We start from the raw sequence: 16,021 nt of genomic DNA on the forward strand, positions 1-16,021 counted from the left end.
CTGTCTCTACAAAGACCTTGTTGTAAATGCAATGAATGCTTTCCTTTTGCTATGGTCTGCAAATACGATTTGCAGAGCGGGGGTGCTTTATGCACATCATTAATGGCATTCTTGTAGAGATTGCAGTGTTGAACTAAAACCCCAAAGCTTTTACATAATAACTTGCATGTGTCTGCACGTGAACTGGCTCTTTAAGAAGGAAGCTGCCTTGGGCTACTGGAAAAGGGGAATCTGGGGAAGAGGCTGATAAACTGTTAGGTGGTGGGGTACGGAGCCCAAACTAGGTGGCATTATTATTGCAAGTATGGTCACTTCATATCCTTTGCCTGAAGGCTTCACTGAATTAGAGGTGTTTGGCATTGGCACTGCTCTGCTGGTAGAAGGTAAGCTGGGGGGAATGTTAAGAAATCAGATCCTTTCTCCATTGTTATTCTTGAAAATCTAGCAAAAATGGGGTTTGCGAAATACAATTCAAAATCTGAGCAAAGAGAAGCATTTGCAATACAGCAACATAGACTTCAGGGTTGCTGTTGTTTCTATGGCTACATTATCAGTAGTTTTGATAATTAAAATAAGACGATAGGGGTAGAGGTTGCTTGCAACGTAGAACTCTTTTGTTTATGTAACTACATCATTGAGAGAGCCAGTGCTTGTATTTTGCCTTTTCTAGAAAGAAATTGACTGTGGGCAAAGGGGATGCAAATTTTGTTATTGATTTTTTAAGTGTTGTTATATTTTCCTTAGGGAAGGGATGCTGAACAGATTCAGGATACCAAGCTAATATTTAGCATTCATATTTTGTTTGATGTGGTGAACATTTTATAATCAGAGAAGTCAAATTTAGTCTTATAACTTTCAATACATTCAGACTGATTTGGTGTAGTTTTCATTAATAGCTTTTTGGTAAATCTAGGGAACAGAAATATAGCTGCATGAGACTCAAAAGCTTGAACACTATTAAGAATTGGGCTCCAGGTAGAACAGACTCAACTTAGCCAAGATGGTCTGTTGATCCACAGGCTGCTCTTGTGAGAACATACACATCTTCTTCTGACCATAATTAAATTGTTAATTTATATGTATTTTGGGATCTATCAAAGTCTATTCATGTAGTCATCCCCAACTGCTGACTGCTGAACCTTGTTCAGGGCCAGCTCTAACCCATGCAAAGTATGCAGCTGTGCAGGCTTCTCACTTTTGGGTCCCACTCTCATCTCCCTCCTAGAACCATGCACTGGGTCTGAGGTCCTGGCAGCATTCAAGGAGACCCGCCATAAGTGCCATCAAGAAGGAAAAAGCTTTTGTTCTATAGCTCATCCTCAGGAATATGGGAAGAAAAAAAAAACCCAATATTCCAGATGCAATTCTCTGGACTGACAGGGCCCAGTGCCAGCAAAGAGAGAACAATCACACCTGCCAGGCCCCCCTGACATTGAATCCGAAATATATCCACCCACACACGCTGGCCAGAAGAGTTTCATACTTTAGGAGCCTATCTCAGAGCACAGGGAGTAAAGAGAGCTTCCACTGCTAGAAGAAAAATGACTGAGGGTTTAAGAGTCCATCTCTGCAACATGGACTGAAGAGACAGAGGGTTTAGGGCCACCAGTAGCCAGAGGCCCATGCTAAGGCTGACCTTAGGTTTTGTGGGACACTGCATGAATGAATTCTTCACAACTGGAAAACCAAGAAGTAGGTGTAAGGTAAGGACACTTGCAACTGGGGGTATAGAATCACTTGTCACAGGAGATGACTGTTCAACACCTTCTATTCAAGCTGAAAACACCTTTCCCCAACTACCTGCCGACTGGCCTTCCAGTCTCCCCCACTTCGACATTCTGTGCTCTTTTCCTCTAAATCATCTGCCTGCAGTCCATATTTACCCCTCTTAGCTCCAGTCTCTGGCTGTTACTTGCCTAAGCACCATGTCCCTTCATGTGACTGGCTTCTTCCTGCTTCTTGTAATCTGGTATGGGGGACAGAGTGCAGGTCTTTTACTTCTGGCTACAGTAGCCTTTGCTTTCTGATCACACTTCAGAGGACAAGACTCTTCTGGCCAGCACTCTCTGGCTACATCCTCACTACGGGGGGGGTGGGGGAGGATTGATTTAAGATACGCAAATAGCGTAGCTGAATTCAACGTATCGGAGCCAACTTACCCCGCTGTGAGGACGGCAGCAAATCGACCTCCGCGGCTCCCCCGTCGACGGTGCTTACTCCTACCTCCGCTGGTGGAATACAAGCATCTCGTCCCAACGAGACGCGATAATTCGATCTCCGAGAGATTGATTTCTACCCGCCGATTCAGGTGGGTAGTGTAGACGTAGCCTCTGTCTTTTTGGCTTACACTCAGAGACTGGGTCTTGAAGTCTGCTTTGAACCAAAAAGTGAAGCAATATACAAAAAAATAAGAAATATTTTATGACCTCAAAAATGTTTGGTTCAAGTTCTGAGAAAAGACTTGGGTTGGCTCTTATTTTTATCTATGCCTGCTTGTCCCTATTTATTATATGTATTTTTCTTCAATTCTAGTCTAATGTCTTAATTCTCTTATGGTGGTTGTTAAATTAACCAGTCAGTAGCTTTAACTGTTAAACCACTGGCATCTCAATGAGTGTTCAGAAGCATATGTATTTAACAGTAATAGGTAATTACCTAAAGTTGGATCTGAACTCTGCGGGTTCAGATCTAGGTTTCACTTTTGGCCTATGTACCACTAAGAATTTTTATAACAATCACTTTTATCATGGTAGATGCTGCAAAGGAGTCAGAGCTCTCCATTGCAATGCAAATTCATTTTAGTAACCTTGTCGTATATCTGTGATAAAACACACATACCTAAAGAGCGTATACGTGTATTACTCCATGCAATCCACAGAGACAAACATTTGGTGACCAAAACCCAAATAAAATCCGAATTTCATGAAAACAGACCTTCACACATGCTAGGGTTTTAAAAAATTATGATCTAATTTGATTAAATTTATTTGAGTAAACACAACTGAAAAGGGGAGACTGCAGAAATGGATCTGGGGGTTATAATGGATCACAAGCTAAATACGAATTAACAGTGTAACACTTTCGCAAAAAAAAAGCAAACATTGTTCTAGGTTGTATTAGCAGGAGTATTGTAAGCAAGACACGAGAAGTAATTCTTCCGCTCTACTCCGAATTGATTAGGCCTCAACTGGATTATTATGTCCAGTTCTGGGCACCACATTTCAGGAAAGAGTGGGCAAATTGGAGAAAGTTCAGAGAAGAGCAACAAAAATAATTAATGGTCTAGAAAACGTGATCTATGAGGGAAGATTGAAAAAAATGGGTTTGTTTAGTCTGGAGAAGAGAAGACTGAGAGGCAACATGCTAACAGTTTTCAAGTACATAAAAGGTTGTTACAAGGAGGAGGGAGAAAAGTTGTTTTCTTTAACCTCTGAGAATAGGACAAGAAGCAATTGTCCTAATTTAATGACTTAAATTTCAGCATGGGCAGTTTAGGTTGGACATTAAGAAAAACTTACTGTCAGGGTGATTAAGCACTGGAATAAATTGCCCAGGGAGGATGTAGAATCTCCATCATTGGATATTTTTAAGAGCAGGTTAGACAAACACCTGTCAGGGATGGTCGAGATAATACTTAGTCCTGCCATGAGTGCAGGAGACTGGACTAGATGACCTCTCGCCGTCCCTTCCAGTCCTATGATTCTATGAAGTTGTGACAGCTCAATATTTTTATACACTGTTTTAGACAGCATTCTTGGTTGTTTTGCAGGTCACTAAAGTACATTGGAGTACTACTTTATAGTTATTGTCTTCCTGGACAAAAATTAAATGTGTAGAATCAATTATAAAACTAAATAATTTTAAATAAGAAAGGGTTAATATCTTTACAAAGACGTTGTTGTAAGTGCAATGAAGGCTTTCCTTTCCTTTCCCCCCCATCCCCTCTGTGGTTTGCTAATTCAGTTAGCAGGCAGGATGGAGAACGTGTCTGTTTTCATTCACATCACTAATTGGACAGGATTGCAGTGTTTGAACTGAAAACTCAAAGCTTTTTTTTTTTTTTTTTAACATAATGTAAGTGAGCACAAGAACTAGCCCTTTAAGAAGAAAGTTGCTTTGGGCTTCTGGTACAGGGAATCCATGAAAAAGGCTGACGAGTGTTTGCTAGCAAGACGTAAAGTTTGGGCTAATTAGTTTTATTATTGTAAATATGGTTACTTCAAACCCTTTCCCCAAAGGCTTCACTGAACTAGAGATGGTTGGTATTGGTACTGCCCTACTGGTGGAAGGTAAGCTGCTGAGGGGAAAACTGAGGGATGCAGGAGAAATCAAATCCTCTCCCCCTGGCTATTGCTACAGATCAAGCAAAAAAAAAACAGCATTGGGTATATTTCTTTTTTGAAATATTTCTGGTATCTATTTTTTGCAATAGAATATAGATTTCAGGGTTATTGTTAGTAAGATTATGCCACCATTGATTAGGACAATTAAATTAGGACAAGGATTGCTTACAATGCAGAACTGTCTAGTCTGTATAATGGCACTATCGAGACAGTTGGTGCAAGTAAGTTTACTATTTTAAGGAATCAGGTGATAAGGATTTTTAAGCGTTATTCCATACAGATTTTTTTAAGTGTTGTTCCATTTCTCTTTAGAAAAAAAGAAAGATGTGCTATGTATTATATGAGTTAGATCTGGTGGCATCAGGCATTTGAAATTTTAATATGAGTGGTGCCAAGTAAGGAAACAATTATATCATTGTTAAAAAAATTCAGGCTAATTGGAGAGGGCAGTAAACTGCAGCCAGCTTCTGATTTAAAACTTTGTGGGGAATTGATTTCAAAGATTACCTGATTAAGGGCTCCCTCTTGTTTGTCCAGAAGCTACTGTCTTAGGAAACAGAATAACTTGGTTTTGACATCCACCAGTGATTTTTTTTTATAATTAGATTATTACTTGCCATATATAATCCATTGAGGAAGGACAACAACAAGATTGAGCTGACAATTCAGGCTCTGTCAAGGTTAATCTTTGGGAGAAGTCCAATATAGTCAGGCTGACTGAGACACAATTGAGGAACTTTTGTGTTTAGATACAAGGCATGTTATAGTTGTTATGGGAGAAAAACTGATGTTAAACATGACCTATTTTTTAGTAAAGACAAGCCCAGAGAAGTATGGCAGTCACTGTAGATAAGCCCAAAGATGTATGTCGAGGGCTGGTCCCCCTAAAACTGTCCCTTTGACCTCCGTTGTTCTGGCTCGTGGATCGCTATATGGAACCTGGTAAAAAAGTTCTGCCTAGAGAGGGAAGAGTAAAATACAGAACTATGTACGAAAATAATTTGTGCTTCATATGAGCAATCACACCCGTGACACCATTGTGCAGCTAGAGACATGGCTTCAGTTGTCATCCATGTCTTCTCCCCTTGAAAATCCTTTTGTTGCTTATTTGTGTTGACCAATACGATATTTATGGGTCACCAGTTGTTTACTGTGTATACGTTTTCATAGTAATTACTTCTGTCTCATTACAGAAAACAATAGTGTTCATTGTGTTTCCCATTTCAGTTGATTCTAGCCAAAATGATGATGTTTTTCAGCTCTGCTTGGGTTCTGTCTGAATGGCTTGACAATCATTTCTTTTCGCAAAATCAAAGAACTCCGAACTCCCAGTAACTTCCTGGTTCTCAATCTTGCGTTGGCTGATTGTGGGATCTGCATCAATGCATTCATTGCTGCTTTTTCCAGCTTCCTGAGGTATCTACATCTTACACTTTCTTCTCATGTAATTTTCTTTTTTTTTTTAACTCAAGAGGACTACATTAAAAACAAATAATTCTAAACTTAATAGCTTAATCTAATGAACCCATTTCTACTGCACTATCTAACCATCTTTGTGTATCTTAAAAACTATGAAATTAGATTCAGTACTTAGGCCAAGATTCACAAAGTTATTTAGGATCCTAACGCTCACTGAAGTTAGGAGCCTAAGTACCTTTGTGGATCTGGGCCTTAGTGTTTTCTCCATGCAAATTAAAGAGTAGCTCTTAGCACTGCCAGTCAGATCACCGATAACCAAATTTGCTCCAAAGTTATTTGTGACCTTGTCTATGAGGTTTCCCTAAACACTTGCACAAGGGCGTTTTTGTTTCAAAAAAGTTGGTAAAAAAAATCTGTTTTCATGGAGGTTCAAACCAGTTATGACCTGTTAAGCCTCTCTCTTTTACATAAGTGTCAGTAATTCAATCAGGGAACAGAATACTAGTCACAGCAACTAACTCACAGGCAATCCAGATTCTCAGATATGTTCACATAAAACATCTATTAAATAATTTCATGAGCATATTTTAAAAGCATGAACAATAAACAAATCAAATAGAAAAGAACTAAATTCTTCAAATAAATATGTTATAATAAGAGATCCTAGAAATCTGTTTGCCATGGAAAAACACAGAATTTGGGTTTTTACAAAGAATCGTTAGTTTATACATTTTGTGAAAAAATAAAAATATATACAGTAGAACCCCGTTTATCCGAGCCTCCATTCTCCAGCTTTCCGTATTATCCAAACCACCAGCTGCCTGGGACAGACAGCCCTGGCCACCCGGGGCTGACAGCCAGAGGCCCGGCCTCTGTCAGCCCCAGCCCCAGGTTCAGTTAGTATGGAGAGCCGGATAATGTCGGCTCCGATAAATGGGGTTCTACCATATATCAGTAAAACATTGTGTGCAACTGATACCTACATATATTGTGGCTAAGGAAACTGCAGTTCAGCATTTCATTTTAATCACAGAAAAATGTAGATTTTTATGGGGCTTTTTTAATCTGAGAATTTGGGGGTTTAATCACAGAAAACAGGATCCCTAGTTATAATTTACCCCTCTCTATTAATGTGAGTAACTGAATTTTGCAAACTAACCAAGTAAATGAACAGGCCCAATAAGGTCCACAGTTCAGGAAAGCACTTAAATATGTTTTTAAATCCATCCCTATTGCAAGCAGTTCTTAAGCACATATTTAATTTTAAGTATGTACTTGAATCCCATTGAAATCAATAAAATTGGAATTTGAGCCTAAAACTAAAAGACAGTATCAAAAAATGTACATGGTTCATTTCTTTAAAAAACTGCAGGTCCTCTGGCCAGGTCACATGTTTCACGTCCATCCCTTTCAGGCTATACAATGACCCCAACAACAGGGTAGCCTTCTGGGTTAGGTGATTGTCTCTGGGCCTCCCCCGGGTTGAGATCTTGGGGTCTTGTCCTTCAGTCCCTTCTCTACCCAAGACTCCCCATACTGGGTCCACTTCTGCCTTTGACACCCCTTAAGGGTTGGTAGAGGAACCCAGGCACATCCTCCCCACCAGGTTCCAATCCAGGGCCCAGTGTAGACAGCTACATCCTGCACTACCAAAGTGCCATACTGCTGCCTCCCTGGATTACTTCCTACCCATTCCCTCTTTTCCAATGGGTAAAGACATCAAATAAGTGGAAATCAAATATATTTTCAGATCTTCTATAAATCTCAAGCCTCTTCCCTTTGCATTTGGCCACGCTACAGTCAGGCCTCGGGGCACAGAAGTTCCTGTGGAGCTCCTTCCCAGGAGCTCAGAGTGTAGGTCAGCTCATCTCTATAGACTGCTGCTTTACTAAGCTGGCCTGCTCCCCTTTAGAACTGCTTTGCAAGTGTGGTGGGATGAAGCTGCCTGGGCCCAGCGCAGCTGCTTAACCCTTTCCTAACTGGTACAAGGTTTGCATCCCCAATATTAAAACTCCCATATTAAAAACTATAGTTGCAAAAGCCGACAATCCTTTTTGCATCCACAAATTGTGAGCACAAATAATTGCAGACACAATTTTGTGCCTTCAATTGCTGCCACTTGGATGGTCAGTTGAGTGCTTGATTCCCAACTGGGGTACCTAAAGTCAGGCTCTTAAATCCATATTTATGCACCTAAATAGAAAGAGCCTCTTTGCAAAGCTGCTGAGCATTTACAGTTCGCATTAATTTAAATAGGAGTACTTGTGGCACCTTAGAGACTAACAAATTTATTCGAGCATAAGCTTTCGTGGACTACAGCCCACTTCTTTATATGCATCCGAAGAAGTGGGCTGTAGTCCACGAAAGCTTATGCTCTAATAAATTTGTTAGTCTCTAAGGTGCCACAAGTACTCCTGTTCTTCTTTTTGCAGATACAGACTAACACGGCTGCTACTCTGAAACCTGTCATTAATTTAAATGAGACCTGAGTTGTTTAATATCTCAGAAAGTCAGGTCACTCCTATTTGAGTACTCAAACATGGATTTAGAAACATATTTAGTACCACAGTCTCATTCTATGGTGTTAGGGGTCATACAAGTACATAGAAAGGGACATCACCAGGTGACTTCAACTCTGCCTACAGTTTTACACCCACAAAAACACAGCATTGTCAGTGAACACTGAGATTAAAATGTAGCCCTAAAAAATCTTTGTGAGGTGGACCATTATGCTTTGTGTACAAATTAACAAATTACCATTTAATGAGGCTCTACTGCATTTCCTTTCACTTCATGACAAAGCTTTTGTAACTGGTTTCCATTTATTTTTGTATCAACTTTAGTAAATGGGCTTAAATTAATATATTGACAAGTTATCCACACTCAGTGCAACTATATTTTAAAGTTGTATAATTGAATGGTATGTAGATTGTTTGCTTACGAAATCAGCATTCACCAATATACGAACAATGGGTGGTTTCCATTTTCAATACAGAGACAAAATGTATTATATCAGACACAACTGTGTGGTAACTACTGGCAAATATAGACTGTATAATGATGACCACACTGTAATAGCATTTACACATTTCAAAACAGGAAAACAATTATAAATTGTATTTTTTTTCTGAATTATTTCAATTACCAAAGATGTCTTCACATACTTCTATTACATTTTGAATGGTTTCCTTATTTGTTTGCAGGTACTGGCCCTATGGCTCTGATGGTTGTCAGATTCATGGATTTCAGGGCTTTGTGACAGCACTGGCAAGCATTAGCTCCTCTGCTGCAGTTGCCTGGGACCGATATCACCATTATTGTACCAGTAAGTTCTACAATTTACATAGCGCCATTGTTTTGATTTTTCATTTTAAAATAGGACTAGTTTAGATGCAATAATCTCTAACTGCAATAGTATGAAAACATTACAAAAATATAAATATACACCAATAAATGTTTAAAACTATTTAAAACTTCTTTTAAAATGTGTCTAAGATGTGGCATAAATAAAATATCAATCTGATCTGTATGATGCCTGGGTGGTGCCCCACTGATTGCAATTAGGCTCTGCACACATACAATTGCAGGATCTGGGCCCATATCAAAAATAGGTAGAATGTATTATATGCAGAATATGACACCTATATTAAGGTGGCCCAAGCGCTTATGTTCTAAAGAGTTATTTTCTTGCAGCTTTCTCAAGTTTCCCCTTTTTTACTGACATGTAATACATTTGCTCTCAGTCAGGGAACAAAGTTTTCCCAAGAGCTTCAACAAAAATTGTTGTATCATTTTTAAGAATTGACAGAGTGGAGGAAATGCTGTTTTCCTGCTAAAAAAAAATGTTGCAACTTTTTTTTTATACTAGTTCTAGAACCTTAGTTGGAAATGATGGAAACATAAAATTTGGCAGAGATATCAATGAACATTAGGAGTCAAAATACTTCTGAGCACAGAAATACCTTTATGTGGTCTTGTAAAAATTGGTTCTGAATTGGCTAAGATAACGGGATGTGACCTAGCTTTAATTATAAAACTATCTACCAGTGTTCTATGGGCACTGGGCTCGTGTGCATATGTAAAATGAGTGGAAATTTCCATTGAACTAGACCATCTCCCAGGATCCCATTAAATTTGTGCGTGCATGCATAAGATTTCAGTTTTAATGTGTACAGACTTGTGTAATATGGTCTCAGAGGAGACAGAGCTACCCAGAGGTTGATATAATTTGTGCTGGGAGCCAAACTGCCTTCCAGACAGCCCCTTTATTGAATGGAGAGGGGTGCAAAGATAAAGCCACCTTCATATTCTGCACTGAGTGGCGCTCAAGAAGAGGTGAAGCCCTGTTTTCCTTTAAAAATAAAAAAGCTAGGGGAAAAACCCATGAAAATATGGATCTTCATTTCCCAGACTTCAGAGTTCTTTTGGCTAGCAAGAAATTGCAAATGGAAATTCCTGTGGAAATTCCATAATCTGAACTATTTGGCTAGCCACCTAACCCTAACACTGACCTGTACCCCTTAAGCATACAGGAGGTTGCTCTGTAGAATGTCCATAGCTGGGGAAGCCAAACCTGCCCATGGGATATGCTGAATCAATGCTTCTCCTGTGTTACTTTGCAACACCACATAAGTACTTAGTCAGCACTTTCCATTTTGGGATTGCAAAAAACTTGCTATGAGTCCCCCCAGAGACTGGAGATGACTGGCATCTTCTGCTGCCACAACACCCCTCGCAAAGATATTTTGTGATCAGGGTCCTTGCATCCCTGGTTATGTTGGTGGGTGAATCAAGCCCTTTATTTGTTGTGCTAAAGCATAGCACAGTATTATCTGAGCACATCTATTTTCAGAGATCCTTTAGTAAATAAATGTCTTCAAAAAGTGAACTGCTAGTTAACTGGGAAATCACTAACACTCTACTCCCCACTCCCAATGCCAGATGCTATCTTAGTATTCACAAAGCCTTGACGATGCAGCATTTCTGTGATTAAAACAGCAAATATTAAAACTAAATGTGGAGCTTTCAATGAGCTATTTGTTATGACAACTCCACTACATTAGCTGCAAAAGGGTTTGCTATCATTTTGTTCTGAAGCTTTTGTCAAGAATTCAGCTCAGGCTATGAAAAGTTTTCCTTTCAGACCTAAACAAAGGCCCTGGGATAGCGCAGGCCATAAGCAGCATGCATACTAATATCCTTTGGACAGTGAAATATGTTTGGAAGCAGAACAGCGGCATCCCTACCTGATAAGAGAGCTGGACTGAAAATAAGTATAGCTTTGGAAAGACATTTTACAGTATTGGCCTCTGCAGTATTGGCTAATTCTTTTGTGGAGTGTGTTGCACAAGCTTTTTCCCCGCACCCATTCAGTGCAGCATTATCTTAAAAGCTAAGGCAGATGGACCCTTAGGGCACAAATAAACTCCTTTATTTTGCTTGAATTGTTACTTACTGATAACCAAACAGCAATGCTCTTACTGAAGATTTCAAATTAAAAGGAAAAGAAGAACAGAGTAGTTTTAAAAGTCAGTGATCCAAGACTATGTCACATGCTGATTGTGAGGAAAAGTAATTCACAGTTCCTGATCTCTATAAATCTGATACATCAAAACTCCAGATCACAACCTGCCATTAATCCATACACTCAACTCCCATTCATAATGACAGGTTTCAGAGTAGTAGCTGTGTTAGCCTGTATCCGCGAAAAGAACAGGAGTACTTGTGGCACCTTAGAGACTAACAAATTTATTTGAGCATAAGCTTTCTGGTCTACATCCCACTTCATCGGATGCATCAAATAAATTTGATAGTCTCTAAGGTGACACAAGTATTCCCGTTCTTTCAACTCCCATTGATATCTATGTGCATTGTATGCCTGTACTAAGGGTGCGAACAAGGCCGGCTCCAGGCACCAGCACAGCAAGCAGGTGCTTGGGGCGGTCAACAGAAAGGTGTGGCATGTCCGGGGTCTTCGGCGGCAATTCTGCTGTGGGTCCCTCAGTCCCTCTTGGAGGGAAGGACCTGCCGCCGAATTGCCACCGAAGAACGAAGTGCCGATCGCGCCTCTTTTTTCTTTTCTTTTTTTCCTGCCGCTTGGGGTTGCAAAAACACTGCAGCCGGCCCTGGGTGCAAAGTTACTTTTAGCCTATAAACAAAGGTATATTAGAGGCTAGTTAGTGGTCAGTTTCATCTTTGGCTCACCAGAAAGAATATGGCCTGAGCTACAGGCTGCCCAGATTCAATCACATCTCTCATCATGCTTTGTCACAGTCATTGTCATGGAAATGCTAAACTTGATATTAAGGGACTGGGTTTCATTCCACACCATTTATCATCTGCTTTTGGGACACTAAAGTTTAGGGTGAAAAGGGCAATAGAACTGAATTAATCTGATTGTTATATGCAGTTGGGCTTTTCAACCAGGGCCGGCTCCAGGCACCAGCCGAGCAAGCTCGTGCTTGGGGCGGCAGATTCCCAGGGGCAGCATTCCGGCCGCCCTTTTTTTTCTTTTTCTTTTTGGTTTGCCACTCCAGCCCCACTGTAGGGGGTGGCGGCGCAGAGGAGGGGAGCGCCCTGCAGCAAACTTGGCAGGGCAAACCGCGTCCTTCCCTCCCAGCCGACCGGAGCGGCGCAGAGCTCTCCCGGCAGGCGGCACGGCAGGAGGGGCCGCATGGCACGCGCCCCGCTGAAGCCCTGGCCGCCCGCCTTCTCCCTCTCCCCCCCGCTAGACCAGGCACACAGTCCGCTGCATATCTGCAGTACAGGGAGTCCCCCTGCACCCTGGCTCTGGCCGCCCTGCCGGGTTTTTTTTTTTTTTTGCTTTTCTTTGACGCTCCGGCCGCCCTGCAGGGTTTTTTTTTTTTTCTGCTTTGCCGCTCTGGCCGCCCCGCAGGTGTTTTGTGTGTGTGTGCTTTGCTGCTCCGGTCACCCCACAGGTGCTTTGCTCCTCTGGCCACCCCGCAGGTGCTTTTTGTGTGTGTGTGTGCCTTGCTGCTCTGGCCGCCCTGAAGGTGGTTTTTTTTTTTGCTTCGCTGCCCCAGCCCCTCCCCCACAGGTTTTTTTTTTTTTTTGCTTGGGGTGGCAAAAAAGCCAGAGCCGGCCCTGTTTTCAACTGATGTAAGAGTAACAGGGTTACCCTTAGAGTTGAACCCCGAACTCCCCTTCATCCTGCCTCCTCTGGCACAAAATGATCAATTAGGATCCAGGCAACTGTCGCACTGGAAGTAGGCAAATCACCATTTTCCCCAATATGTGAGGAGGGCTCTAAGCTTTTATGTATAAATTAAGGAACTTTAATCAGCAAATGTTGATTTTTAATGACTTAATGAGGAAACAGTTTGATTGTCATATGTAAGAGGAATGTTGACATTTGAGGAATTTAACACCTTCCTCTATCCCCGCAAAGTAACAACTCAGAGCAACTGTTTTCTCTCAAAACCCAAGAGAAATGACTGCAGTTTAAGAAGGAATTTAAAAAAAAAAAAAAAAAGCAAACCTAAGGGAATTTTACCTTGACAGTTAGGGATAAAATGGGTAAAACTGGAAGAGATTCCAAATAATTTGATTTTGATTACAGAGAAAGTTATTCCCTATTTGCATGCCTTTCAAACAGGCAGCAGATGCCCCTGCTTGATGATGATGCCTTTAATAGGAAAAGGGAGGAGAGACTGGAACCAGTAAGTTCAAGAAGATTCTGTGGCAGTTGGGAGTGGGCAGCAGTGGGAGGAACTGGAGTTCAACTAGGCATCTAGACGTGGGCAGTTTCATCTGGGTACATTACCAGCTCAGGGGGGGTGAAAGCTTCTATCCTTGATTAATTTAACTATGGTGAAACTCTGCAAACGTGTCAGTTTTTATTGACTGAAAGAGGAATAACATTATTCTTATTCATGAGGAGAAAGCTTACCATTGGGGAGGGTCTGAGATGTTTAATAACTTCAGCCCCATCCTAGGATATTGACTCAGGCCAACTGTTTTCCCTCCAAAACCAGAAGTGGCTGCTGTTTAAGAAAAGGGGAAAATGGGGGAATGCAAAATCTGAGTGGGGTTGTATATCAGTATTCAATAATTAGAGAAAACAGGGAGAAAATATGAGGGGACTTGATATCACTTTTTAAAATTAGGCACAAAGAAGAGAAACAAAGGGGATTTATATAGATATTTGAAAATTAGCAAAAGAAGGCTAAAACCTGAGGAAATTGGATCTGTATATTTGACAACTAGAGAAAAAAGGGGCAAATTCTGAGGGGACATCCCATCAATATTCAATAATTAGCAAGAAATGGGGTAAAATATGAGATTTCTATATCAAAATTCAGCAGTGATAAAGAAAGTTATTTCCCACTCTCTTGCCATTCAAAAAGGAAGCCCTGGTGATGGAGTTGTAGCATGAGATGAGAGGGAAGGTTGGAATGAGGAGGTTCCAGAAGATTCTGTTGTCGGTGGGAATGGGTATTGCCTGGGGATGAAGAAAAAGTTGGCAAGTGAGAAATGGAGTTCAGGTGGACATCTGAATGGGTAGCTCCATCTGGAGCTTGAATCACTGATGAATATTAAATATGAGACGAGTTACTCTAATTAACTCCAGGCAACTGTCGCACTGGAATATGTCAAATGACTGAAAAGGGAAAAAACACTTTAATTCTCAGATATTAGGAAAGTTGATCAGTGTTGTGGGGAGGAGCACACCAAATCAGTGATTGAGGCCAACTGTTTTCTTCTTCAAAACCATATGTGATTTCAGTTTGAAAAGCGAGGCGGGAAGACAAACCCTGAGAGAATTTTATATCAGTACTTGAGAATTAGAGAGAAAAAAGGCAAAATCTGCAAAGATTTTCTATCAATATTTGTTAGAGAGGAAAAAGGGTCAAAATCAGAAGGGATTTTGAAAAAAGGATAAAATTGGAGCGAATTTTACATTGCTCTTCGACAATCAGAGGAAAAAGAGGCAAATATGAGATTTTTACATCAATATTCAATTATTAGACAGTGTCTTCATCTGCTAGCTGCAAGTGCTGAACAATTCCAAAGCCGTCCTTACCAACTTATTGTATTCAGTTTAGCTGCTCTGTCATTCTCCTTTTGTCTAGACTTGCAGCTATTTCATTGTTTCTCTATGAGGCCCTGAAAAAGCTCTAGTTTCCACATAAATCCCCATGCATTTGTATTGCAACAGGCAGTGAAAGGTTACTCACAGCCATTTGCCAAAGTGACTTGGGGCCCTCAATAGTCATAACAAGAATCAAAGGAGTAAAAACCTTTTACCTAGGACACTTTGTTAACAGCTACATGTAAAGAAGCCATTTTTCAGTGCACAACAAGAAGTCTTATTGTTCCTACAAAACCCAGTAACATTACTACATATTTTTGAGCATCATCTACTGGCACTCTAACTATAGGCACCACATATTATTAGGGTTGCCTGATATTTCCCATTATAAAGACCCCATTTTCAGTTGCTTATAACGTTGGCAATCTTTAATCATTTTGGTTGAAATTTTTCATGTGCAGTATCTGCCTCAAGCTGAATTGTTTTGGAAAATATCAGCCACAACAGTTCAGCCATTTCAACAGTTCCTTTGTTAAAATATTCTGGTGACCTTTTCTTTGAGAAGCTGCATCTCTTTCATACTTTGGAGCAGGGACTCAAAATTTGCAGGTGGGTGGTCTTTGAGCCAGGGATGTCCCTTTTGTGGTTTCTGTTAGAATCCGCCCAAATTTGAGCAAGTTATAATAGTTTGAAAAAATTTCAGTTCCAAGATGCTCAGTAGGTACTCTTTAGAATTTAGTTATTAAAATTTCCAAGAATTCAATAGAAGAGTGGGGGAAAAAGTCACACGTGATCATGTAATTAAAGACTATCCTAATGCACAAGGGCATGAATTAAGATTGCACCTTAAATCTGGCATTCCTAACATTTCAGTGCTTCACTTTACAACTTTAATGTCCTGTTAACACAGTTTTCTGTGTAACATATATAGACAACCCTCTTTTATAGAGCATTCCTAAAACAAATGGTAAAAATTCCCCATACTGCCCATACCAATGTCCTACTGTACTAGGGTTACCATACGTCCGGATTTTCCCGGACATGTCCAGCTTTTTGGGCTCCAAATCCCCGTCCGGGGGGAAATCCCAAAAAGCCGGATATGTCCGGGAAAATCGGGACATGCGGGGCCGGCAGTGCTGGGTGAGCCGGGGGTGCTCGGCCAGGGGCCGGGCCCGGGGCCGGCACCCCAGGACCCGAGCCGACCCAG

At 40.8% G+C, this 16,021-nt stretch overlaps 1 protein-coding gene across 2 annotated transcripts in view; it reads left to right on the forward strand.

The window, feature by feature from the left end:
- Positions 1-224: 224 nt before the first annotated feature.
- The window catches only part of RGR (retinal G protein coupled receptor), a 26,054-nt gene continuing 10,257 nt past the window's right edge, over positions 225-16,021 (forward strand). Inside the window, exons 1-3 of one of the 2 annotated variants that reach the window (XM_034776510.1) lie at positions 225-383; positions 5,603-5,759; positions 8,966-9,087. In XM_034776510.1, coding sequence (XP_034632401.1) covers positions 305-383; positions 5,603-5,759; positions 8,966-9,087 — 358 coding nt within the window. In that variant the 5' untranslated portion in view covers positions 225-304. Of the gene's footprint in view, positions 384-4,091; positions 4,290-5,602; positions 5,760-8,965; positions 9,088-16,021 lie in introns of those variants that run through there. The other variant, XM_034776509.1, reaches the window with a different exon arrangement.

This window comes from Trachemys scripta, chromosome 7, assembly GCF_013100865.1.
Source record: "Trachemys scripta elegans isolate TJP31775 chromosome 7, CAS_Tse_1.0, whole genome shotgun sequence".
NCBI classification, from domain to species: Eukaryota; Metazoa; Chordata; order Testudines; family Emydidae; genus Trachemys; species Trachemys scripta.